At 35.5% G+C, this 26210-nt stretch overlaps 4 protein-coding genes across 4 annotated transcripts; 2 read left to right on the plus strand and 2 right to left on the minus strand.

Annotated features, from left to right (window-relative positions):
• Positions 1-461: 461 nt before the first annotated feature.
• Positions 462-7288, minus strand: LOC122609184 (CMP-sialic acid transporter 2-like). The gene is made up of 15 exons (XM_043782243.1): positions 7059-7288; positions 6922-6988; positions 6751-6787; positions 6298-6409; positions 6097-6176; positions 5159-5234; positions 4978-5078; positions 4794-4865; positions 3953-4001; positions 3812-3853; positions 3518-3639; positions 3370-3429; positions 2142-2190; positions 902-996; positions 462-815 (listed from the first exon to the last, which is right to left on the minus strand). Exons 1-15 carry the CDS (start codon positions 7083-7085, stop codon positions 764-766), a joined length of 1041 nt encoding a protein of 346 aa, XP_043638178.1. The 5' UTR covers positions 7086-7288; the 3' UTR covers positions 462-763.
• An 8793-nt stretch (positions 7289-16081) lies between these two features.
• On the plus strand, positions 16082-17593 carry LOC122600513. Its single transcript, XM_043773277.1, has 3 exons — positions 16082-16385; positions 16916-17314; positions 17427-17593. Exons 1-3 carry the CDS (start codon positions 16082-16084, stop codon positions 17591-17593), a joined length of 870 nt encoding a protein of 289 aa, XP_043629212.1.
• A 3264-nt stretch (positions 17594-20857) lies between these two features.
• LOC122583681 lies at positions 20858-21910 on the plus strand. The gene has a single exon (XM_043756065.1). It carries the CDS (start codon positions 20971-20973, stop codon positions 21463-21465), a length of 495 nt encoding a protein of 164 aa, XP_043612000.1. The 5' UTR covers positions 20858-20970; the 3' UTR covers positions 21466-21910.
• Positions 21911-22614: 704 nt separating this feature from the next.
• LOC122600605 lies at positions 22615-23106 on the minus strand. Its single transcript, XM_043773386.1, has one exon. The coding sequence runs from the start codon at positions 23104-23106 to the stop codon at positions 22615-22617; it is 492 nt and encodes a 163-aa protein (XP_043629321.1).
• Positions 23107-26210: the final 3104 nt, after the last annotated feature.

Raw genomic sequence — 26210 nt, forward strand, 5'->3', positions numbered from 1 at the left:
TCATACTCACGACCAACACCTTTATATATTACACATTATTTTTTTCTTTTTTTATTTTTATTTTTATTGTATACACTATTTATTTGATGTATTGAATACATTTGGGCCTTCACATTATTAGACTTAACATAATTATTAAAAATTTAAAATGGACAACAAACTTACATTATTATCTTCTTTGGGGGTGGGTGGTTGTCTACTTGTCTGGGACCGAGAAGTAGTGGCTTACCCTTTGATAGCACCCAAATTTTTTATTTTATGGTGTGATCTATTATTTATCTGTCTCTTTGGACATTTATAAAATCCATCCATTTAGTAGCACCTGAAGATGACATAGCCTTAAAGTTAAGGGCAAAGTTCAAATGAAGAAAGCCTTACGCTGGACACCTAGGCACCCAAAGACACAAGGAAGTAAGTCACGAAATGCTTCGGGAAGATAAAAATAAACATAGATCCGGAGATTACCGAATACGTTCACCTTTTAAACTGCTCATAAATCCATAGGCATGCAAGTGGCAGAAATTAAAATATAATTCTAATACAAAATTAATATCACAAATGTAATAAACTGATCTTTGTGAACCTGTGCTATGTGATTCATCTAAAACTTACGGTAGCTATTGGAATCATATTACGTGTACCGAACTATTGATTACATTTTACCGAAAAAACTATTGATTACATTCACTTAATTATAAATCTCTTTCTGATGCGCTCCAAGCAGCGTAATGTAAGATGATCTGGGGGTAGTATATCTTCATTATCATCTCTGCAACTTTCCAATGGAATGCAAATAGATGGAAACTGAAACAACACTAATCACATATGCAAATGACACAAGGTTAACCTCAGTCCTCAGTGAAACAACTTGTTTCATTAACAGTAACTGAACATCACTTACGTTGATCCAAGGAAAAAAGCAAGGGATAGATGAAAATTAAACAGGAACACAGAAACAACTGCTGTTAGTAGCATTGCTACAGAAGTCGAATAAACCTGCAATATTCAAGTGAAACACTCTTTAATACCATAAACAAAAAGCAAAAGATATGTAATTAGTGATCCCCTCTTAGTGTACCCTTTTTAATGAACACACATGATACCCCATTACCCCTTGCCTTCCATCAAGCATATTGCAACAGGCTTGGCTTACTCAAAGTATTATTTCAATATGTTATGGACGAGCCATTTTCAGAATCCCATTGATCCGGAAAGAGGTTACGGTTCTGTCACCAGGATGGCAGGATCCCTTGACTTGCATAAATAAAATTTCGAAATATGTAGACTAATAATTTGTTTTGTTTATACAAAAGCTATGATATGAGACAAGTAGCAATTTTATACTAGAACTAGCGCGTACCCTCAAAATGCAAAAACCTTACTAATTTTAATTTATTGTATTTTAGTTTATTTCCATGTATAGGTGATTTAGAGTCGTTATATTTCTCAAACTTTCAAACTTTAGTAGATTTAGGTTTCATATCATATTCTAGTTCAAATACGTATTTCATACTTTACTTTCTATGCTGAACCTATTTGAAAGCCAATGCTACAGCCATTTAGGGGATCCGGGATCGTTAAGTTAATCTAAACCCGCAAACTTCTATTCTCTACAGTCTACACTATTCTGTCTATTCACGTATCGTTAGTTCATTACTTTTTAATAAGGTTTTAGTAGTTTGCTAGAGCATTAAATCAGTTCTTAACATGTGATTTAAACAAACCCTTCACTTACTCTTACTCTAGTTTCAGGACAAATAGACGAAGATTAACCATCTATCCAAATTTAGTCAAAGAATAATGGCCACAGGAGTTATCTTCAATTACAAATTTTTTATTCATACCGGTCCCCTTATGTGTACTATTCTTGGCTTAGGTGCCTACTACACCTACACCATCTAATAATAAGAAGCCTACTATAAGTCTACGATTGGACTCAAGTGTAATATGATAGACACATCAAGCATCAGACCTCTAGCGATATGTTTCAACTTTTTTATTGACTAGAAAGGAAATCAAATATGAAAAATTCAAGCCATCAATGAAGCAGCTTAGTGGTATAAAATCATTTCTTCATTAAAGAATTAAGGGCACCACGAATAATAGGGAGCATTGAGATACAATATAAAGCAAGCCCTTACCTTGACAATATTGTCAGCATACTTCATCACCATAGAAACAGCAATCCCACTGAAAATATTAAACAACTTTCTTTCAGATATAAAGCAAACTGAAAGAAGTTGACCCAGAACTTTTGGCATGTTCAGAAAGAAAAAAAAAATTAACGTTACAGTTGGAACTCAACTTAGCAACTATCATATGTAAGCAATAATAAAAACTGTCAGCCTCTGTTGTCTGACAAGAATCAACGGTAAACAAATTCCCAAATAGATAGATGAAAACAAGGTATCATCACTCATCAGGTTTTTAGGCCCGCTGTCGGTGAATGTCAGGTTGTGTGAATGTGCTTCCGTGTGCATGCTTTCAACTATTTCGCAAAAGATTTATGCGAGCATGGAGTCCTTTTCAAAAAGTAAGTAGAAAACTGGAGGATGCTTATTGTGGTTAGAAAAACCAACTTCTAGTACATTCGTATGTATGTATTATAGTAATTCCCACCTTTGGGTACCAAAGTGCAATTGTTATGCTTTTGGTAGCATTTTAAGTGGTACATGATTCCACGAGATACTGAGCAGTAGAAAAATTAACAGAAATAGTGGTCTGCCATTTTCAACCACGATTGTTCTTCACAAAGATGATGCAGGATTCATCAAGCTGATGGTCAGAACGTTCAGTGTTTCTAAAACATCTCTGCTTAACCGGACTGCACAAAAGGGTCTTTTAGCCCAGCGGTGTTGAGGTGAACTGACGGTCAAAATGTTGAGTTCGATTCCCATTAGGAACACGTGTGGATATATAGTATGGTGTGTATGCGTATCTTTCTAAAATTATAAACAAAAAACAGTCTAAGGTGTTAAGCATCCCCAGAAGCTAAGAACTTAATGATTAAACAGGATTAATTAAGCCGGGTGGGACTGATCAGGTCCATCCATGAATATACTTTTTTCGCTAAGAAAGCCTCTATATGCTTAACACAAACTGGTCCTCCCTCTAGCACACGGGGATCGGCCCTATGCACCGGGGACGAAGCGTAGAGGTCACTTTAGCTTGTTGTACCGGAGTGGTTCATCGTCAAAAGAACAACAATGGCGTGTACTCTAGTAGTTCAATTGATGTTATGCAGAAGTATATCTTTAATATCATGGGAGACAACTGACAAGGGATCAAACTACACTACACACTACACAGCATTAAAAGTGTCCGACGCAGTACCTAGCAGCACAATTATCTAAAAGAACAAATAAATACCTCAGGGCATGGTTGATAATCATGAGAACTGTAATAAGTGAATATCCATGGAAAAAACCCCTGTATCAGAAAGTGGGGCATTTCATTAGCAGTGACTACTCCTAGATAGATATCAAACTAAGTACGACAAAGAGCTTAAGCAGCATACTTGTTCACAACCGCATCAAAATCTTGGGTCAATATCGCAATAACATTAAAGACCATCCCAAAGACATATAGCCAAAAATTCTGTACATTTATGTTTCTGGAAGGCCGCTTTTTTATAATAGCCTGCAAAATTAGCTTGAACATATAATTGCAGATACACCAAGAGCCTTGCAAGAAGTCATATAAAGTTCCAAGTGACAAAATGGAGTAGAGATGAAACAGCCTAACAATTACAATGTTCCTAACTGGAAGTGAACTGCATTTTTATAATAAAAGTGCAATACACACCCTTTACCTCAGTGTACACCCCAGCAAAACCACTTAGAAGTGCCATGATCTGCATCCGAATAATCAAATACAAATTAGAATGCCACTTAGGTGAGCAAAAAACTTTTTTGGTAACATGGAGAAGTAAGCTGAAAAGGTAAGGACTCACAATGGCCATCATCCAGCCTAGAAAAGGAGTTTGAAGAACATGATCAGAACTGTGAAAACAAGTAAAGCACAATATAAAAAGAAGGGCAATAACAAGATATAAGCAAACCGGGAAATAGAAATTTCAAGGACCACTAGGTTTTCCTAGTCACTGCATACCCAGGACCAATACACAAAGAGGTTTTTTTTAACTTCAAATAGAGCAGAATAGCAGATATTCATGTCATGTATACGTTGATATGAGAGGGAGTTACAATTAGGTACAATGCAACAAAAAGCAATTCCATAATAGCTAAACAATTTCGTTTAGACTATCAAAGGGAAACATATGCACACTTGTGGATACGCTATTATTTACTAAAGAAAGAAAAATCCAACTGTGTTCATATGATCTATGTTTTTTCTTGTTACTTTGTTTCCTAAGTAGATAGGGTATAGTTCTCAGCTGGAATTGTTGAGATCGTACATCAAAATGAAAGTCCTTGGAGACATTGGACAATGGGGCTTGGGCTCTACCTAGCTTTGACGATGCAATACATGAAACAAGTAGAAGAAAAGGCATAGGAAGTTAAGGGTCAGGAAACCAGAGACAAATGAACCACATGTACATAACTATCAGGAGAACAGGAGCCGGGGAAATTTAAATGACCTAGGTACATATAATTAAATAAGCAATGATACTGTAAATGAGTTAAGGATGATGATGAAACTCTAACAGCTGTTTAAACAATAAAGAGTGGAACTGAATGATAAAGATCCATATGCAAAATGCACACATACATCAGTCTAAACCAGAAACAACAAAAGCATGGAACCTGCAATATAGAGGGAATCAAGCTTACGAAGGATTAAGTTGTGCTGTTGTGCACCCCGCACAAAGTAAAACGAAAGCAGCCCATTGGATCTCGCTTAACCTGTTCAAAATAAGTGTAATGCAACTTCGTCATTCTAAAATATACCTGATCAGAAACAAAGAATAAATGGCAGCAGAAGCTAAGGTTCATCTTCAAAGGTAAAAGCACATACTTCTTCTTGAGAATTATGCGGTAAAGCACACCAGTGCTGATAATATTCAGATTTTTGAGTATTTGATACCCTGGAGCATCCACATATGCAAAGATATAGTACTGCCAACACATGCAATCCTCAGATAGATGTAAAGTAGAACCTACTAATAATATCAGATAAAACAACTATAAAAATCAACCTGGAGCAAATTCTTGACAAGGTAAAGTGCCGCAGGAATGGGGTAAACACTAACTTCATCCACTGTTGTACTTAACCTGACACCAGATGACAGAATTAAAAGAATTAGTGAAGACTGCAAGCTTCTTATAATGGTTTGAAAGACGTATGCTGAGGAATTCTTACAATGTATTCCATGTACAAAGTAGTTGTCAAGTTATTACTATCTGATAGGATTTTCAAGTTTTTATTTTCTTTTACATATGACTTAATATATGAAGGAGAATTCACACTAAATTGGTGAATGCCAAAAAGGCTAGTCCTAAAAAGTAATTAGAACGGCTTATCTAGTTATATGAACTATTACAAGAACCCAAATGCTTCCACTGGTATTTAGAAAGGCTTGGGAATGTGACCAAATTGAAGCACGGATAGGTTTGTTGGGGACAATTCATCAACTTCTCTCAAGCAAAAGTTTGGTGAACGATATAGCCTATCATACATTTGTCCAACGTCAATTACTCAATTAGTCACTAATATTGTAATGAAGTTTGTTTTTCTGAGGCAGACTCAAATGGCTTATTCTCTAATTCTAATGAAGATGTTGATTTCTCAAGGTAGAGAGGTAAGGGATGTCCGGCTTAATAAGTGGTAATGCAGAAAGTAAACAGACTCAAGTGAGCTCCATACAACAAACTTAAGGACTCTACATATTGTGTATTAAACCTTCTCTCTAAACAACTTATATACCCTTTACGTACCAAAAAATAGTCTTGTATTGTCATAAGCCAACATCCCTAAAAGTACGTCTATATGTAAATGACTTCAGTTCTAAGTGGAATAACCGCAGATGTAAGGGGTAAATGACTAAATTGTGTAGCATGATCCAAACCACTATATCGTACCATAGTATCAAAGTTGGTACATCTGCAAGTTTCGTAGTGGAAATATTAAAAGTACCTGTTATCTTCAGTCACACCTTCTGTTCTCCATGTCCTGGACAATGCCGCAAGAGATAACGCACATTTTAAAGCCTCAACCTGATTCCAAAGCAAGGAAAATGGAGGTCTAGCATAAGACACGTCAACCAAAAAAATCCTCAATCCTAGTACAATGCAATAAACAGAAGATAGAAAGCATTAAAGATAAACGCATACTCACCAAAAAGTTAGCTGTAGTAACGCTATACTCATATCTTCCGGCTCTTTTTGACCAAACAATAAGTATAGCTTGCGAACTAGTGAGAAACGTCAAAGCCAATGTAACCATCGACCTATAGTAGTCAAAACAAGGTACCCGACTATGAAAATCACAATGACACGAAGGTTTGCTTATTGTAAAACAAACATGAAAGAAAGTGAGAGCGACACATGACAATCTTTGGGCAGGTGTGTATGGGCTTGCATTACTTTTTCATATGTATGAAGAAGTGAGCCACACCCACCCAAAAATCGCCGGATGTCATTCTCTGCTAGTTGCATATTTATTTTACCTTAAGGGTTTTTTACTTAAAAATTCCTACATGTATATATACACACATATACATAAATACATACATATATTTTCTGTATATATATATATATAGAGAGAGAGAGTTTGATTAAAAAAACTTACTTCATTTTCCACTTGGTTTTATCATAAGGTACAGGAACTGCATATACATATAAAAAACAACATATAAACCCCAATAAATATTTTAACTTAAATTACACAAAAAAATAAAATATGAAAAAGTATAAAATAGAAATTGAAAAGGGAAGGATGATGATGATGATATTGATATACTGGCATCTAAAATGGGGGGTCTGCCACGTAAGCTTTCAAGGTCATTAGCAGGATCCATATCTTTATCCTGCCATTACAAGAATTGATTGTAAGAAAGCCCTAAAAAGAAAAAGAAGAAGAAAGAATCTTTATGGAACCTGATCTTTGATTCTTCTGTACTCCATTGGATCTACACAAAGATCTCTCTCTCTCTCTCTCTCTCTCTCTCTCTGTATGCTTATAGAGTGTCAAGAAACAAGTAGATTCCCAGACACTATCAAGCAATACAATACTGTAGGATTTTATGGGTTGTTTTGGACTTTAGATTGTGATTTGTGTTAAAAGTTTGAAACTTGGAGGGTTTTAGTAACTTTTTGATCACTAGAGTTTGTGCTAGTGTGATTTCAGGCTAGTTTTTTTTTCTTTTCAAAGGAGAATTTCGCTCAAAACTTCATGTCGCGGTTCGACAGCGAGAGATCTAGCATATGTTGTCTTAATCGGATCCGCGCTAGAGAGCTCTTTCAAAGTAGAAATGCTTATTTCAAATACCCGATGGGGGAAAACCCCCTACTAATCCGCCCGAAGGCACGACGATTAATAGGAGTAAACTCTGCCCCTTTAGACTTGAACCTGGGTAAAACCCAAGCCAAACCCTCATAAAGGGACTTCCTTATGTCCTCCCTAAGACTTGAACACGTAACCTCATGTATGAGGGGTGGTCTTTCAACCATTGAGTCAATGCTTAAGGACGATTTCCGACTAGTTGGATAGGAGGATACACGACTAAAGAGCAGGGGTATTATGTCCGGTTTTGTTTACGGGTCGGTTTTATATGATAGTTCTTGTCTTCGTGATACTTAAGTAATTAGAGTGTCGAGATTTTAAACGAATTATTGAACTAATTTGATAGATTAAAAATAAGATTAGCAAATGGATAATCATATTTTTTTTTTTAAATGTGAAATTGTGAATTACTCATATTTAAATTATTATCAAATATATATGACCATAAGCGTCGCTACATCATTTGGTTTGGTGATGATTGGATAATATTTAAGTCTTATAATATATTTAATTTAAATCTATTATATATAATTATAACTCTAATATAGTATTAGAATTCGAGTTAATATCATAAAATTTGAGTTAAATCTGTTTTCCTGATAAAACAGGATCCCAAATAAAAGAACCTTCAACAATTTACCACGTGACAACTAGCCTAACATACAGTATAAATCAGTATTTGTTATGTATGGTACATTCCTACTCTAAACGTATGTTTAGGTGGCATGTCCGCTACTCTCCCCTTAACGTAGCCGGGTGATACTTTCAGTAAACAGGTATATTTTTTTCTCATGCTTCTTTCGACCGACAGGTATGTAACCTAATCTCTTTACACCTTTTTTTACTTTTACCTCTTTATGGCCGGAGGTCCTTATGGAAGCAGTCTCTCTACCTTTAGGTAGTGATAAGATTGTCTACAGTTCACCTCCCCCGTACCTCGCTCAAAGATTGGGTCCTGTTGTTGTTGTTGTGGTTATGTGGGGTACATTTATTACTTGCGGTGGGAAAACTAACAATTCCCATGTAATATGGCTTCCATTATTGTGTCTTTGAAATTGTTAGGCAAATCACAAAAGAGAACCTCCCAACTTTAGAACTTATGAAATCCGAAGATTTGCTTCAGAAATCTAGAGCTAAGTGGATTAAACAAGGGGACGAAAATTCTGCCTTTTTCATGGCTACATAAACAATCGAATAGCCAAAAACAGAATAAATGGGCTGGAGATTGACGGGGCGTGGCATGTTGACCCACCTTCCATCCGTGATGCTGCTTTAAAGTTTTTCAAAGATAAATTTAGTGAGCCCATCAAGAACCAGCCTGAACTACACTGTCACGGGCTTAGAACCCTGACCCAGGAAGATGCAGCATCACTTATCGCCCCATTTACTTTAAACGAAGTCACCCAGGCAGTTTGGGACTGTCACAACGAAAAGGCTCCTGGGCCCAACGGTTTTAACTTTGCTTTTATCAAGAGATATTGGGATTACTTAAATGGGACTATTTCAATATTTTCTTGGATTTTCATTCATCGGGCTCAATCAGTCGCGGCTGCTACTCTTCTTTTATCACCCTCATCCCAACATCAACTTCTGTGAAGACCCTAATAGATTACCGTCCGATCACCCTAATTGGAAGCATAAAGAAAGTAATCTCATAAACACTTGTAAATAGACTTAGAACAAAATTTGAAAGTGTCATCAGCCTGACTCAATCATCTTTTCTTAGCGATCGGAATATTCTTGACGGCCCATTAATGTTGAATGAGATTCTACCCTGGCTGAAAAAATGCAAGAGAGAGGTCTTTTGCTTCAAGATAAGTTTTGAGAAAGCATTCGATACGGTCAACTGGAATTTTCTTCTCTCTATTATGTCTCAAATAGGCTTCCCAGACCTTGGGATCGCTTGGATTAAAGGCATCCTCAAAGCAAACAAAACTATTGTGCTTATCAACGGTTGCCTTACACCATAATTCAACGTTGAAAGGGGAGTTCCACAAGGGGACCCACTCTCGCCATTTCTCTTTCTAATTGTTATGGAGGCCTTTTCCAACTGCATTCATCGAGCTTCTACACCGGGCCTTATCTCTGGACTACAATTGCCGAATTTTGGCCCAACCATCACGCATCTCTTGTATGCTGATGACACCATTATACTTGGCTCCTGGTCCCCCGCATACCTCTTAAACATATCACGAATCCTTCGCTGTTTTAATCTAGTCTCTGGATTAAAAGTGAACTATCACAAATCCTTTTTCTTTGGCATTAACCTCTCCGCCGATAACATAAAGCTATCTAGTGAAATCCTTCTGTGTAAAACTGGTGAATTCCCGATTTCTTACCTCAGTCTTATGGTGGGTGCCAATATGAACCTATTAAAAAATTGATCATCCGTTATCACAACTTTTGAGAACCGATTATCCCTTTGGAAAGCCTCTACCTTAACACTTGGTGGTAGAATAACCTTCATTCGCTTCGTGCTTGACAGTATCCCATATTACTTCTTCTCTTTGCACTGGGCCCCGGTATGTATTATCTCTAAACTTGATTCAATTAGATGTTCCTTTTTTTGGGGGGGTTCGGGTTCAAATAGAAAGATTCCCTGGGTTTCTTGGGATATGGTTAGTGCTTCTATTGACTCGGGCGGGCTTGGTTTGGGATGTTTACACTAAAAAAATCTTTCTCTACTCTCCAAATGGTGGTGGCGTTTTAAAAAAGAACCAAACAGTTTATGGGCATGTGTTATCACTGCACTACACGGTTCACCACGCAATTGTTTGCTATTACCTCTCAAGTCGGATATGGCGGGAGTTTGGAAGACTATTGCCAAACTCAACTCCCACCTCGAATCTTTTGATATTGCCTTGGAGAACCACCTTACAGGTACGGTTGGAAATGGAGCAACACTTCGATTCTGGATTGATAATTGGAATGGAAATGCTCCGCTACACACCTCCTACCCTGATCTATTTAAGCTGGAGAGACACAAAGGTTGCTACATTAAGGATAGATGTACTAGAAATGGACGTTTTTCCTGTTGGGAATGGGAGTGGACTCGCTCACCTTTATCCTCCATCGAGCTGCACCAATTTCAAGACTTGCTGTGTCGAATCTCAAATGTTTCCCTATCAAATTTGAACGACTCATGGCACTGGAACAAAGACCCGACCGGAACCTTCATAGTTAAACCAATGCGTCTTCTTCTTCAATCATCTTTCCATGGACCCTCTCGATGGATCTTTCCATGGAATCCCCTTGCACCTGTTAAGGTAAACGTCATAGGATGGAGACTAGCTTTGAATCGACTCGCAACGCTTGACAATCTCATAGTACAGAAGATACCAGTAGCCTCCCCTCTCTGCCCTCTCTGTAAAAACCACCCTGAAATGACGGACCATTTATTCTTAAACTGCACCTTTGTTGATTCTGTTTGGAGCATTATATCCTCATGGTTTAACCAGTCAAGTGCCAAAGCTTGTTCGATAAGAGATCTCTTCGAGCTACATAAAACAGTCCATACAACCTCATTGAAGAAAAAGCTCATAAATCTCATTATCATGGCTTTCGGCTGGACAATTTGGTAGATCAGGAACGATTGCACCTTTTCTAACAAAACGCGCTCCATTCGCTTCACCATTAAAGAAATCAAGAGTACGAGCTTCATGTGGTTTATCAACCGAGCAACCAAATCAGATGTCAAGTGGCCCCAATGGAGCAGCTTCAGTTTCTAAGCATCGTTTTTGTTTACAGTTCCCTTGTTTTTATGTTCTATGATATGTAACCCTGTATTTGTACTCCCAGACTCTGTACCCTTCAACTAGCTACTCGCTAGTTTCTTCAATATATACGATTTAATGTTAAAAAAATAGGCCAATGTGAAAGTGGATTATTAGTGAGTTTTTCAAGAATTTTAGGTTGCATATTTGTAGTTTCGAAGTAGAAGTGAGATAAACTATCGTTAAAAAAAGAAATGACATGTGTCTTACGTTATAGATAAATAATCATATTTAATGATCTTATTTTGAGGGTGTAAAGACTATATGTTGTGAGTTTAATGTTACTATTTCATCCATTTTTCTCATTAGATGATGGTTCATGCATATGTTGTCGATATTGAATTTGGATTCAACATTTGCGTTTTTGAAAGGTGAGATTGTGGTTTTAGAACATACGGAGCTAGTAAGGGTGTCAGAGGACGTTTGGTCCTTTTATCTAACATAACTCACAAATCCTTGTATAAATTTTCATTTTAAAGTTTAAATCCACGTTTTTTTCTTCCATCGGTTCCTCCTAATTAATCAAGCAACCACTCCTTTTAATGTTAAATCCTGATTGGGTGTGAGATTAAGACGAATGTTTGCCAGATATTGAGTTTAGTAGTTTGTTGTTATAGTTCGATTGGACGACTTCTAATATTTCTTTTGTTTATGTATATGATATATGATGATGATGACATTGTAAACTTTACATACTCCTTGTTTTGTGTTACATTTTTGCCTAAATTCATTCAAGGTTGAATACATACCGAAAAAATTGGGATCAAACTCAAGTAGTTCATATTTCATATATACTACACTTATGCCTGCGCAATGCGGCGGTAGTGGGGGTAGTAATGACGGAGGTGGTGGTGGTGACGGTGGTGGGGGCAACAGTGGGACAGTGATGGGGGCGACAGTGGTGGTGAATGTAAAAGTAATTGATGTTAAAGTGGTATTATATTTATTTTAAGTATTGGCAGATCTATACTGTAAATCATTTCATTAAGGGTATTATAGGTATATTAGATGGAGATGTTTAAATTAGTGAATAAATGAGAAATGTATTTTTGGTTTTTCAAAGACAGAAAGTTTAAGAAAAAAAAGAGGTGGTTTGTTTTATTAGACTAAATGGGTGCCCATGCGATGCAACGGTGATGGTGGTAGCGACGAAGGTGTAGCGACGGTGGCAGTGATGGTGGCGATGTACGGTGGTGATGAATGTAAATTAATTGATATAAGAGGGGTTAATATGGTTATTTAAAAGGTAGAAGATCTATGTTGTAAGTTATTTCATTAAGGACATTATAGGTAATAAGTGAAAATGTTTAAATTAGTGAATAAAGAATAGGAGTAATATGTTCATTTCAAAGTTTTAAGTGAAGGAGATGACAATTTGCTTGCTTTATATATTAGTATAGAAAATCCTGTATGGTGTGTGAGATTAAGAAGAATGTTTGCCAGATGTTGAGTTTAGTAGTTTGTTTTTGTAGTTCAATTGTCGACTTTCAATATTTTAAATATTTTATTTGTTTATGTATATAATATATGATGATGATGATGACATTGTACACTTTACATACTCCTTGTTTTGTGTTACATTTTGGCCTAAATTCATTAAGGTTTCGTATTTGTATTTGTATTGTTAAACATGTTTATAAGATATCGGTAGGATACATGATTGATAAACGTTTGACCCGCATAGTAGCCGGACACAGCAGACAGGTATTTCTTTTTTTCAGATTCTCGGCAGACGGGTATGATTTTCTAAACATTTCTCATTTTCCGTCTTGCACTCCTTTGTAGCCGGAGGTCCCTATGGAAGCAGTCTCTCTACCTTTGTGTAAAGGTAAAACTGTCTACAACTTACCTCCCCCATACCCCGCGCAGGGATTGAGTCATGTTGTTGTTGTTGTCGTCGTCATTAAGGTTGAATACATACCGAAAGAATTGGGATCAAACTCATTCATATTTCATATAATATACTCGCGCAATACGGCGACAATGGGGTAGTGATGGCGGAGGTGGTGACGGTGGTGGGGGCGGCAGTGGGACGGTGATGGGGGCGACGATGGTGGTGAATGTAAAAGTAATTGATGCTAAAGTGGTATTGTATTTATTTTAAGTGTTAACAGATCTATACTGTAAATTATTTCATTAAGGGTATTATAGGTATATTAGATGGAGATGTTTAAGTTAGTGAATAAAAGAGAAATGTATTTTTAGTCTTTCAAAGACAGAAAGTTTAAGAAAAAAAAGGTGGTTTGTTTTGTTAGACTAGATGGGTGCCCACGCGATGCAACGATGATGGTGATCGCGATGAAGGTGTGGCGACGGTGGCAGTGATGTTTGCGATGTGCGGTGGTGATGAATGTAAATTAATTGATATAAAAGGGGTTAATATGGTTATTTAAAAATTAAAAGATTTATATCGTAAATTATTTTATTAAGGGCATAAGTGAAAATGTTTAAATTAGTGAATAAAGAAGAGAAGTAATATGGTCATTTGAAAGTCTTAATTACTTAAAGTAGTAGATAGTATAGATATAGATATGCTATTAATTGTTATAGAGTAATTATTTTTCACTGAAGGTAATACTCATATCATAAAATTTGATAAATATATCATACAAGCTATGATAGATTAATGTAAGTTTATGATACGAATATTGATCACCTCCATCCGAAAGTGTCCAATGGTTAGTTGGTTTGTGATATTCATAAATGGACTTGATGCCAGTAGGTAATATATCTTAATTTGCTACCTTTACATACCTACTACCTTTACATACGTACTAATAGATTATCAACGCATGTGTGAATACAACTATTAATGTTTTTTAATCCCTCTTTAAAAACTTGTTAAGTAGTTGTTCAAATAGAGTTTGATACAATATAAAAGAACAATATCAACACCCGAATCCTTATATAAACGGAGAATGAGTTTTGATTAAACATTTTTGATTAATGTAATACAATGTATAAATTGTATAACTGATTGTACAAATTGGTAATATACAATTGTATAAAAAAAACGGTAGATTGATAGAAACCGTTTTATCTCATGTATTGAATTGGTACCCACATAACTCCAGCAAGGATAATGTCAAGGTAATTCAACCACTTAAATTCAGTTTTTGCCTCTGACAAGATTCGGACCCAGGTTGCTCCCAAAAAATGTCAGCCGGTGGCTAACTCTTCTATGAAGAGTTAGTTTGATAATATACAATTGTAATATATTCATAAAAATAAAATGGTACGAATATTATTTCCCTATAAATTTATACTACCTATATAAACAAACTACCCCATCCCCCATTCAACTCCCCACCTTTGAATTACCTAATATACTCTCTACATTTAAACTAACTCCACACACTTTATCCCTGAAATTCTGAAATTACCCTTAATAAAAAAAACTCACAGTTACTTAAAACCCCTATATTGTTATAAAATCCTCATTAACTCTAAAATTATTGTTGAAGGTATTGCTACAGATAATAAAAAACATCTTAATTGTCATATATTATATTACAAAATGTTTAAACAATAATTACCTTATTATAACTCACGAAATTACAAACCAATTATGTCTTTTGTATATTCGTATTAAATTTTAATCTTTAATTATTTATTTTTTTAATTGTCTTGGTCTCCTTCCCTACAATTGTAAGTGGTTATTTTTCATTGGTTGCACTTCATTATTTTTTGCACCAAATCCGTGACTTATTTTTAGAATGATATATACGGTTAGATCCTGCATTGACGCATCTCATGAAAGTAAACTGAACGCTATAAACCGTTTACAGTGTCTAAAACGTTATAGAACGTCGTCGCTGCAACGCGCGGACACCGCTCTAGTATAACAATAATCAAAGCCTTTTATATTTTTAATACATTTCATATACTCGTAGTAAAATTAAAGTAACAATTTATTTACATATATTATGATTTATTTTACTCCGTATTTGTTAATTAACCTTGTTTTACCTTATTGTATATACCACGGAGTAGTAGAGAATTAAAGATGATTGACCCGTCGATAACACGTGATAAAAGATGATTAATCGACAAGTATTCAAGTTAGAAAGTCAAAGTAACATACCCATCATAAATCATACTCTATGCTTTTGCTGTAACTGTGGGGTATGCTCTCCTTTGATGGATCCCACCACCTTTCGCCGGATCCCCAATCAAACTCTAAATCTACATTATAAACATTTACCCGATTCCATTTTTACTAAGATATGAAAAGTAGATTTAGTCAAGGTATGGAAATAAAACTCATAAAATATGACATTTAACACTTCTTTTAACGATAAAGGTTTGGATCAGTAAAATTATGACCACCGAAACAAAGGTCAGAAGTTCGATCATCATCCGACCATGCAAAGGTCGAAGGTATTTTTCTACTATTTAAGTAGAATATGAACAGTCTCTCTACAATTAGGTTAGGCGGAGCCGGTACCGGATATGTACCGATTTGAACACCGCGCCGACCCCCCGGTTCACGGTAGGGTGGGGACCGTCTTGGTGACCACCGTGCCGATTTCCCTGCTTATTGATTCGACCGTTACACGCTTAATTAACAAAAAATTCAATGGGACCCACTTCAACGGTTACCTCTCTTCTTTTCTTTTTCTCTTCTTTTGTTTCTTTCCATTGTTCTGCTTCTGTTCTGCCTTTTTTTTCTTTTTTTTTTCAATCAAGCAACACAAAAATATATACACATATATTTATCATACAACAATCATGAACCCTTTTTTCAACAATTATATATTTTTTGAAAACGGCCCAACACCCCAAATATTCAATCGGACTCGAGTTCTTCCGACGAGACGGAACAATATATTAATTTCTTCACAATGGCGCATTATGCGATTGAACAAGATGTCTGCGATACTGCCTCTTCTTCAAGAAAGTATACAAACAGAAACAATCGTATTGAGTCGCACGACCGTCTTGTTAGAGATTACTTTGCCGAGGAACCGAAATTTGATGAGGATTTTTTTAGAACACGGTTTCGGATGAGTAGACAGTTGTTTGTGAAGATAGCTACATATTTGGAAAGCAATTTTCAATATTTTCAAAGGAGGGTCGACGGTCGTGGGAAAATGGGGTTTCCGGCTTTACAGAGATGCACATCTGCCGTTCGCCAGTTAGGATACGGTAGTAATCCGACAGTTTAGATGATTACTTAAATATGTCGGAAAGATCGTCACGTGACACCCTTAATGCTTTTTGTGATGGAGTCATTAGGTTATGCCGGCATGAATATTTGCGTAGGCCAACGCGTAATGATATGCAACGGCTATTTGATCATCATGCATCATGGTTTTCCCGGCATGTTAGGTATATATTTACTTACATACGGTTATGTGTTATATATATATAGGAAAAAGTGAATATAAGGCTGTCCGGTACGTGTAGAATCCCTCACATACTAATTTTTTAATATTTGTTGAATTTTAATTAAATCACATGGCCCCCAGATTTTTATGGATTAAAAAAACAATATATAAGTGTTTCACACCTAAACTTAGCTACTTAACAACCTTATATTCTCATCCCCATATATATATATATATATATATATTACGTAGCTTACTTAATATTTTGGGTTTATTAATGTGTGTGTGTGTATATATATATATTACGTAGTTTAGTTAATACTTTCAGTTTAATAAATGTATATATAGGGAGTCTTGATTGTACACACTGGGCTTGGGATAATTGTCCAGTGGCTTGGCGTGGCCAGTACACGCGAGGTGACCATCACGGGCCAACAATATCTCTTGGGGCGGTGGCGTCACAGGATACGTGGATTTGGCACGCATACTTTGGTGTTGCTGGTTCAAACAACGACATTAATGTGTTGAACCAATCTCTTTTGTTTAATAGCTTTAAAGACGGCACAACACTGATGGTTCCTTTCACTGTAAATGGAACCGAATATAAGTACCCGTATTTTCTCGTGGATGGGATCTACCCAAGATATGTGATGTTTGTGAAAACGATTCCTCATCCAACCGGTGAGAAAATGATTCGACTTGCTAAGGCACAAGAGGCTGCAAGGAAGGATATGGAGCGAGCTTTTGGTATTATCAAAAAAAATTAAAATACTTAGAGAACCGACACGACAAGTGGATGAACTCCCCATCCATAAGATCATGTATGTGTGTTGTATTCTTCACAACATGATTTTAAAAGACGAGGACCACGCATTATGTCCTGATTATATTCCAGATCCCCCGGTTGCACCACAACCATCAGGTGGTCGACTAGCAGATATACATGACTCAAACGTTCACGAAAATCTTCGGATGGATCTCATTGACCATATTCATCGCACATTCATCCCGGGCCTCGACCGTTAGTTTTATGTATTGTGTATTTGTGTTGTCGTTTCGTTTAAGATTGTAGTTTGGTGTTTTATTTTCTTGTTTTATTTTAATATTGTACTAGTTTTAATTTATTAAATGAAAATTTTAGTTATTAAAAATAAACAGAAATTAAATTAAATATGTAACAACCGTCACCTGAGAGCTTCGTCGGACTATAATTTTCTGTTCGTATATGGTCAATGATTGTCAATTTAAGTCATTAGACGTGTGGTTGTATGAGTTAGAGTATGAATAACACAAGACATATTTATTGGGTATGGGTGTTCTCGACTTTTTAAGACTTGGAAGAAAAAAAGGTTTGAGGAAGATTAATTGCCTAATAGAAATGTCAAATAAAGCTAAAATAAACTTTTAAAATATTAAGGGGATCAATGGATATCATTTACCATGCCTTAAATTGTGTCGTTTCTACAAAAAATGGTATATGTAATTAATTAAACAAGTCGGCAACTAAAAAACGTACTGATTTTGTTTTGGTCATAACTTTTTAACCGTAACTCCGTTTTTGACGATTCAAGCGGCCACAATTTTGTAAAAGAGTCTATTTTACAGATATGGGTCAAGTTCGACCTGATTGAGGTCGACTTGGTCGAGTTAGACCTGGTTGAGTTCGACCATGGTTGAATTCAACCATATTCATGCCTATATATAGTTTGTTCTTTCATTCCATCAAAAAGGATTTACACACATAAGATTTCTATCTAAGGTTATCTTTGAAAAACACTTTTTTATCACAAAAATCCAAATTTCATAAAGAGTTTGTCTTTCAAATCCTCTCTTAAATCATTCTCTCGATTTCGGTTCTAAACGCTTTCAATCAATCAAGGTTTCAATCTTCGATCAAGAAACTAGTGTGTGTTATCATTTTCTTCATCAAAAACATAAAAAGGTACTGATTTTCATGTTTTTAATTCGGCCGTTAATATATTTATGTAATTACTTTATGGTTCTTATCAAAAGCTAAGCGAATCATGTCTTTGATTGTTGATTGTGCAATTTCGGTTACAATTGTGTGTAAGAAACAAATTGAACCTTGATTAAGGCTTTGATTTGATACATTATGCACTCATGTAATTTGGATTTTGTGCAACTACAAAAATTGAATATATCCTTTACTTGGCTAAAAGACTCTAAAACTAGTCGATTTCGTATCCAAGATTAAGGTTTGTGCAATTGTCAATCACATGATGTATGAAATCGATCGAACTTCACCCTTTTTGTACTGATTTGTGACACCTTTGTGCAATCAAGACTCATGGGTATGGATTGGCTAGCCTTACATCTCGTTATTTTAACAAAATCGCGTCAAAATTGTTCGTTTTTGCTCAAATCGCGTATGAATCTGACCCCGGCCAGGTCTAGCTCGACCTAGGCAGGTCTAGCTCGACCTCTACCTGGTCTAGCTTGACCTCTGGTGGTCTAGGTTGACCCTCTGTTGACTTTTGCCGCTTAAACGTCACGTAAAGTTACTAGTTTGACCCGAAATGACTTGTTTTAACTCTCGGACCCTTAAGTATCGTGAAGAACTCATTTTGACCTATGTCCAGATCGAACTAGACCTTCCATGGTTGAGTTCAACCACTTTTCAACTCATATATTCGATTTCATTAGCCTTTCGTGTCCATACGTGCTTAATCGGTTCTTAAACTTGACTAGTTTTCTCAAAAGGTGTAGTTTTGGTCCAATTGGCTAACGTATGATTAAAAGATTTTAAAATAACATATTTGGGCTTTAGTTGGTCTAGTTGAACCATTAGGTTGAGTTCAACATCTACTCATTTCGGTTTCGTAAGCTTTTCGGTTAAAATCTCCGGTTTCGACTAGTTTTGATTAAACTCGAGTAAAACTTATTTTGCGCTTTAAAATGACTTCAAATCGAGTCTCGTCATTTTTAAACGTCGTTTAAAAGTTAAATAAAGACATATGAACTTAAAGGCATTTCTAATAGGCCAAGACTTTAGACAAAAGATTGTCATTGTGACTTGTCATGTATTATTGATAGTTGTTGATTGTCGTGGACCTTGATTGTGCTTGTCGTGCTCGTTCGTTATACTTTCATAACACTTTTTAGGTGAGTTTCATAGCCCGTCTTTTTACAAGTTTTGGGGTGGAAAGTATACTTATTTTTGAAACAGTTTTGTCGATTTCTGTTTATGTTCAATATTGAGCCTGTACGTATAGAGTTACTTGTGCCATTTGACGTGCTCTGATCTTGTTTGTATGTGTGTGATTATGTGTTTGTTTGTTGTGCTTTGGACGTGCTTATTGTGTGAGTATGAGACTTGAGACTTGGACTAAGGCAGGTACCGTAAGGGCGGACTTTGAGACATTGAGACTTGAGACTTCTGGACTTATTATGGTGTAACGCTGCTCATTATGTATTGAACTAATACTTGTTTAGACTTTAAAGAATCGACAAAAGACTTATTTCTTTGACTAGACTTTTTGACTAAAACCTACGAACTCACCAACCTTTGCGTTAACACGTTTTAGTATACTTTTCAGGTACTCAGGCTATTCAGGGATAAGGATTTTCATGCTAGGACTGGACTTTGGAGACTAGAGCTCCTTTAATTTTGTCAGACTTTAAGGTTGTATGCCTTGGTTTATTCCTTTTATGGATGTACTTGTAATAAGCTTTTCTAGCATTGTCATGACTTTGAACTCATGTTTTGGGAATATATTCGTTATATTCTATTTCATATAGCAGTATCTATGTAATTCCATGTCGTGAGGTACTTTTCATGACACCTCATGTTTCCGCCAACGGTGGGGTGTTACAAAATAGAAAAGGGTGGGGAGGGGAGAGGTGGTGAGGCATTCCTAGCTTTAGGCAATGGGCGGGGAGGAGAAGCAAAATCGGGAAAGGGAGGGAATGAGGGATAGCGAGACACTCCCCCACCCTTAAGATCTGTCTACATCATAAACTCCTCCGAGGTATTGTGAGCCAAAATCTAAAATGAAAAAAGAAAAAAAAAACATCAATGGACAATTCTTCTTTGACATGTGAATGATACATAGAATGAGATTTCATTATTAACTACCTAAAGGTAGAAAGATTGTTTTTGAATCACTTTCCCTCGTCTTACCTTTTACCTAAAGATATAAATATCTATCTAAATAAACTTTCGACTATTTTACAATGTGTAAAACTCAAACACTTCACATCAGTATTAAATTAAAATTAATATAAAATAAAATATTAAAATATAAGCTTATAACACCCTGTAATGTAACACAACCATCTCACTTTCAAACTTTCTTATATCCTACCTTTCCTCATTTCCTTCATTACATACAACTATATCATTTCACACACCTCTCCTTTGAATCTCAAATTATCAACACACAATGACTTCCATGTTACACAGGGAGAAATCTCTCCCAGTCTCTCATCAACCCGACACAACCGATCCATCCTCGGTATCATCCGTCATGCGAAGAAGGCTCTCCTCCATGTCCTTAAAGATCCATCCTTCTTCCATTTCAGACACCACGTCAGCTGCGACTGCATGGGCCATGCGTCGCTCCAAATCGGTCTCCTCAATGGGCGAAACTGCCTCCACGTCGATTAAAACCTGGTGGGCCTGGGGTTTTGGTTGGATACTTTCTAAAAAACCGGTTTTTGCGCAAGATCTTGAACTTAATCAACATGACACTACTTTAGGTGGTCTTACGTCACGTGATAAAGGAAGTTGGAAGCATATTTTGTTTAAAGTTAGATCTGAGATCCGAAAACTTATTAGATCTGATGATAAAGTTGGTCTTCCGCAAACTATTCGTTACAACTCGAATTCTTATTATCGAAACTTTGATGACACCACCAACAAGTTCGTCCGAGGCTAAATAATATATATATATTTTATCGATTCTGTATGTACGGTGTGTTGTTGTACCAAAGAATTGGATTTCAAAGAACTATTTTATTTGTTAATTTTTTTCAATTGTAAGAAATAGAAGACAAACGGGCAACAAGTTGTGCTGTTATATCTTTTTGTATAAACTACGTTCATAGATCTTGGCTGTCTTCGAAATCAAATCAAGTTATAAGGAAAGTGTAATTGATGCGCTATCATTATTAAATATTCTTATTCATATTAATATTCATATATATCGAGATGTGCTTGTGATCTGATGGGAGTAAAAAAATTACTGTCGGTGGTATTGGATTTTACCGCGTACGTACGAGTAGAAAGCAAAGTATATTTGGGGAAGTAATAGTGATATATTGTAATTTGTATAATTTGTTTATGTAGTTTTCGATTCTTGTAATATATTTAATTATTTTGTATATTGCATTTCTTAATTAGATAAATTATCAATCTTTGTTCTCTTTTCTTTCATAGACAGCATTTTGTCCCGGTAATTTGGAGTAACTAGGCTGTTTTGTGTACATCTTTGAGGTTAATATTGAGTAACACTGTACTTAATTTTGCCTTTCATAATTGGTGAGATACATATTGTCTTAAAGTAGAGAGAATGCTTCAAAAAAATCCATTCATTTTGAATATTGTTAAAAGAATTGAGAGTTGTAACTTGTAAAAAAAAAAATGGGTGGCTTGTATATTGTATGATCATGAATTGCCTCAAGCACATCCATATGGCACAATATCAACATCAGAAAAGTCATTATCAACCATATGACTCTATATTAATTTGGTATAATGTACCATTTCATTGCATTCACTAACATAACCTTTGATCAACCTAACTAAGTAACTGGTATCTTTATATTAACGGGCTGTGAAGTAAACTTGGAATTTATTGTTCAACCATTTTCTCATAAGTTTGAGGAAATTTTTCATGCTTTATATGAAGTTATTGAATATTGATTATTGATCTTTGGATGGAAAGGGTATATATATATATATCATATTACATTACATATATATCTTCATATAGTATAAAGGGTCAAAGCACTCAACAAGTAGTGGTAATTTCTTGTATGTATGTGTGTCACAAACCAAGAATCCAAGATGCATAAATATATGCATCTTAGGTTGATTGGTCTGATGTAGAGGATCCAGAAAAAGAAGTCTTCTTCTTGCCCTTTCTCACTTGTTTACGAGGTGATAAACGCTGCACATAATGGTCCTCGAAATCCAAATGGATACCGGGATCATTAGCAGAGTAACTTCCTCGAACCATGATAGAATTGTTGACCCCTTGGAAGTTGCCATTAAGGTAAGTTGTCAATGGAGTAAGTGTTTGTCCATTATGGTCTTTTGTACCCGATTTGTGATCCTCCATGCTCATTTCGCCTCTCATGGTGGCACCCTCGTTGCTACCGGCCATAGTTATGACACCAAAACCTCCATGATCATCCTCCTCTTCCTCATGGATGTGGCTTCCACTTCCTCCATCCGTCGGTTTCTTTTGAAGATGAGCAAGACGACGAGTGAGCACTGACATCATATCTCTAATTTCACGATCGAATTGCTGCTTTGGTTGCTTTTGATCTCCTAACTGATCATTACCCGTCGGCATAATCTTTTGTTTTATATTAATTACCTAAATTGTCTAAGAAATAAGAGACACATAAGTGACAACGGTACCATGATTGTAGGTTGAAATTTATATAGAAGAACACACAAACAAATCTAGAGGTAGAATTATATTCAAAGTGTGGAAATTCTTTCCTTTAGTAGCAATTCAAGCATTTAATTGCCTTTAGAACCTTTAGTTTAAGGCCAAAAAATTTAGTAGTAAGGAAGGGATTGCTTGATTTACGGTTCAATGTCTTGTTCTACATGTGCATTTGCCTCCCCCTCTCATTTTATAAATCAAAACATTATCAATCTCTTGTCACGTTCTTTATTATACATATAAAACCGGCCTTAATTGACACCATCTTCTATCTTTATATCCATGTTGCTACGTACTTAGATACAATCTCTTACGCCATTAACGCCGTACTTAAGAAACTGTCTTAAGCTAATTAGCAGAATTATGAAAAGACGGGGAGGCCCCCGGTCCCTACTCCGAAGTTTACATTTGTCCCTGCATTATATACAAACAGTTGTGTGTTGTATATGTCGATTGAATTTCATCAAAAATAAATTAGTGATATGATGTTCCGATCCTAGTCTTAATTAAGTCACCATTTTAGGTATAAAAGTACTGTTTCTTAGAACATCCATATGTATATCAACACATTTCACATATATACTTTATAGTTTATAATAATATCTTATCTAATATATTTATACGACTCCGTAATTGGCAAACCCGGCCTCTGAAATCTAGTTATCAAGTCAAACGTTATTATTAGAATATTAGTCGATCAGTCTGTAAAAAAATAACTGCATTCAATCCGCCCAACTTGTATGGTCTAAAGATAAAACATATACGCACTTGTAATTTGTAAATTAAAGAATAAACGAATTAAGTATGCTTGCTATCGATCGAATACGTACCTTCAGGTTTATATAATATTTGTCTAGATCGATTGATCGAATACTATCAGGTTTATAAAATATCTCTACTACATTATAAAACATTTGTTTCCGCCAAATATTTTCAAACTTTTCAACATTTTTATTTTTCTGCTCAAATCTTAACCACTCATTTTTTTCCCCTTCCATAATTCGTTTTATTCCTTTAATTCAATCAAAATCTTTTATCTCAAAAACCGTACATCGATAAATTATAAAATTTATATGAGTATTCTTAAAGTTTCATGTTGTTCTTTCATTAGAGAGGTCATTTTTTTCGATATATTTTCGATGAATTTTTAAATCCGATGGCGGAGTCCATACGGCTAACGCATTTGACTATCACACTTTATGATCTATCACCCTCACCATCTAACTGTCACAATGTGCAGGTACTTTCTCTCGTTTAGACAAAACAAATATGACATTTTTTTTATACCCCGATATAATTTTTAAAAGTTAAAATTAACTTCATTAAATTTTATGTTTCAATTCGCAAAAATAGTTAATTTCACGTGGTTTAAATAGAAACAGCCCAAAAACTATTGATCCATCACTCTAAATACGTGTTCTTTCAAGTGGAAAAAACAGAAGAGTATTAGTTGTATGACATCACAAAATGCGAACAAGGAAGGTTGTCCATGTGTGTGTTACCATGATTGGAAAATGGGGTGTCACCGACAAAAAACCATTGCCAATGCCAGCTGCCCATTTCATTCTCTCCCACAAAATATATATGCGCACCGATATTCGCGTTATTTTCCATTAATTTAGTTCATTTAACAAAATGGAAAATACAACGATTGTTTTATCTTTAGTCTCCTAATAATGCAAATCTCTTCCCCATTAAATATTTCTGTCTTTGAAATACTTTATTTGCCTTTGAACTTTTTTGTTTTTTTTTTCTTTACGTAACTACCCAAAATCCCTAATAAAGCAGACTGTTTTCCCCACTATTACCGCCGCATTGCGCGGATACCATGCTCGTTTTACGCTTAAATAAAGAGGGTTTTGCTCAACAACGGAACGGTATATAGAGCGTAAGCTAAAGTAATATAAAACTAGGACCTGTATCAAATACATGAGTTTATATTGTTACTAGTGTTCAGACCCATCCAATGGTCGGGTAATCTCAAAATATATCAATCAAAGCTAAAAAATTGGAATTCAAATATATTAAATAAATATACCGAAATCAACTTGAAAATTTGCTAGTTGAATAGCCACTCCATCGGTCAAAATTCTTCTAAAATTTTCCGCTCATTCACCATTGACCGAGCCATGTATGATAGTGTCTTGCAAATAGCAAAAAAAAAAAGGAAAAACTGACAAGTTCTATTAGTGTGTTTCTATGTATTTAATCCAATTTTAAAAAATGAACCCCAAACAAATTAACCATAAGAATCGAATAAACATCTTTGCATACAGATCCAGGAAAATTATTTAGGATAAAAAATGAACCCAACCAAGGACATTCCTGAAACGACTCAATCCAAATTAGACTTTAAGTATCGAAATACAAAAAATAAAATAAAATTATGTCTTATACTTGGAAAAATACGACCAATTTTTTGCGAAAAATCAAAATGTTTCAAATCAAGAAATGACACTTGTAATGTTCTTAAATGATGTAAATAGATTACTATTCGAGTTTCAGGTTCCGAAAAGATCAAACGAAGCCTCGACAAAAACTTAGTAAAAATTACAGAAAGAGCTCGATTCTTGTTTCTGCAAAAGCAAACAAGAGCCGTCCGCAAAGGTCGTCCCTGGAAACAAAGGACATCCTCCTGCAGCTTCGTACTTTTAAACTTTAATCAACTTTCGACCCTTTTCCTCAATACCGAGTTTCGTACATCTGATAAACAACTTCATTTTGAAATAAAAGACATAACACAACATTTCCAAAAGTCATTATACCATCAGTTGCTACAAACCAAGTTTACACAAGTAAATGGGTCGTTTACCAAAAGTTGACAAAATAGACATTTTACACTAAATTGATTTATACTTCAAAAGACCATATGACCCAATAATCTGCAGAAAATACAAGCTCATCATTGATAATGTACAACCATTGTACCAAGAGCCATTAGTCCAAATAGGCTACTACGGGTTCTAGCTTCAATACCATTTTACCGCAATTATCTAACTTTTCCA

The sequence above is a fragment of the Erigeron canadensis genome, chromosome 1 (assembly GCF_010389155.1).
Source record: "Erigeron canadensis isolate Cc75 chromosome 1, C_canadensis_v1, whole genome shotgun sequence".
NCBI lineage: Eukaryota > Viridiplantae > Streptophyta > Magnoliopsida > Asterales > Asteraceae > Erigeron > Erigeron canadensis.

Coding starts and splice junctions, on each gene's coding strand:
- LOC122609184 (XM_043782243.1), bottom strand. CDS start 7,085: ATGGAGTACAGAAGAATCAAAGATCAG. Junction 3,430..3,517: donor TTTGATGCGGTTGTGAACAA/GTATGCTGCTTA, acceptor TTTCTGATACAG/GGGTTTTTTCCATGGATATT. Junction 997..2,141: donor ATGCTGACAATATTGTCAAG/GTAAGGGCTTGC, acceptor TGAATATTGCAG/GTTTATTCGACTTCTGTAGC.
- LOC122600605 (XM_043773386.1), bottom strand. CDS start 23,106: ATGCCGACGGGTAATGATCAGTTAGGAGATCAAAAGCAACCAAAGCAG.
- LOC122600513 (XM_043773277.1), top strand. CDS start 16,082: ATGGCGCATTATGCGATTGAACAAGATGTCTGCGATACTGCCTCTTCT. Junction 16,386..16,915: donor CGTTCGCCAGTTAGGATACG/GTAGTAATCCGA, acceptor ATGTATATATAG/GGAGTCTTGATTGTACACAC. Junction 17,315..17,426: donor GGATATGGAGCGAGCTTTTG/GTATTATCAAAA, acceptor TGATTTTAAAAG/ACGAGGACCACGCATTATGT.
- LOC122583681 (XM_043756065.1), top strand. CDS start 20,971: ATGACTTCCATGTTACACAGGGAGAAATCTCTCCCAGTCTCTCATCAA.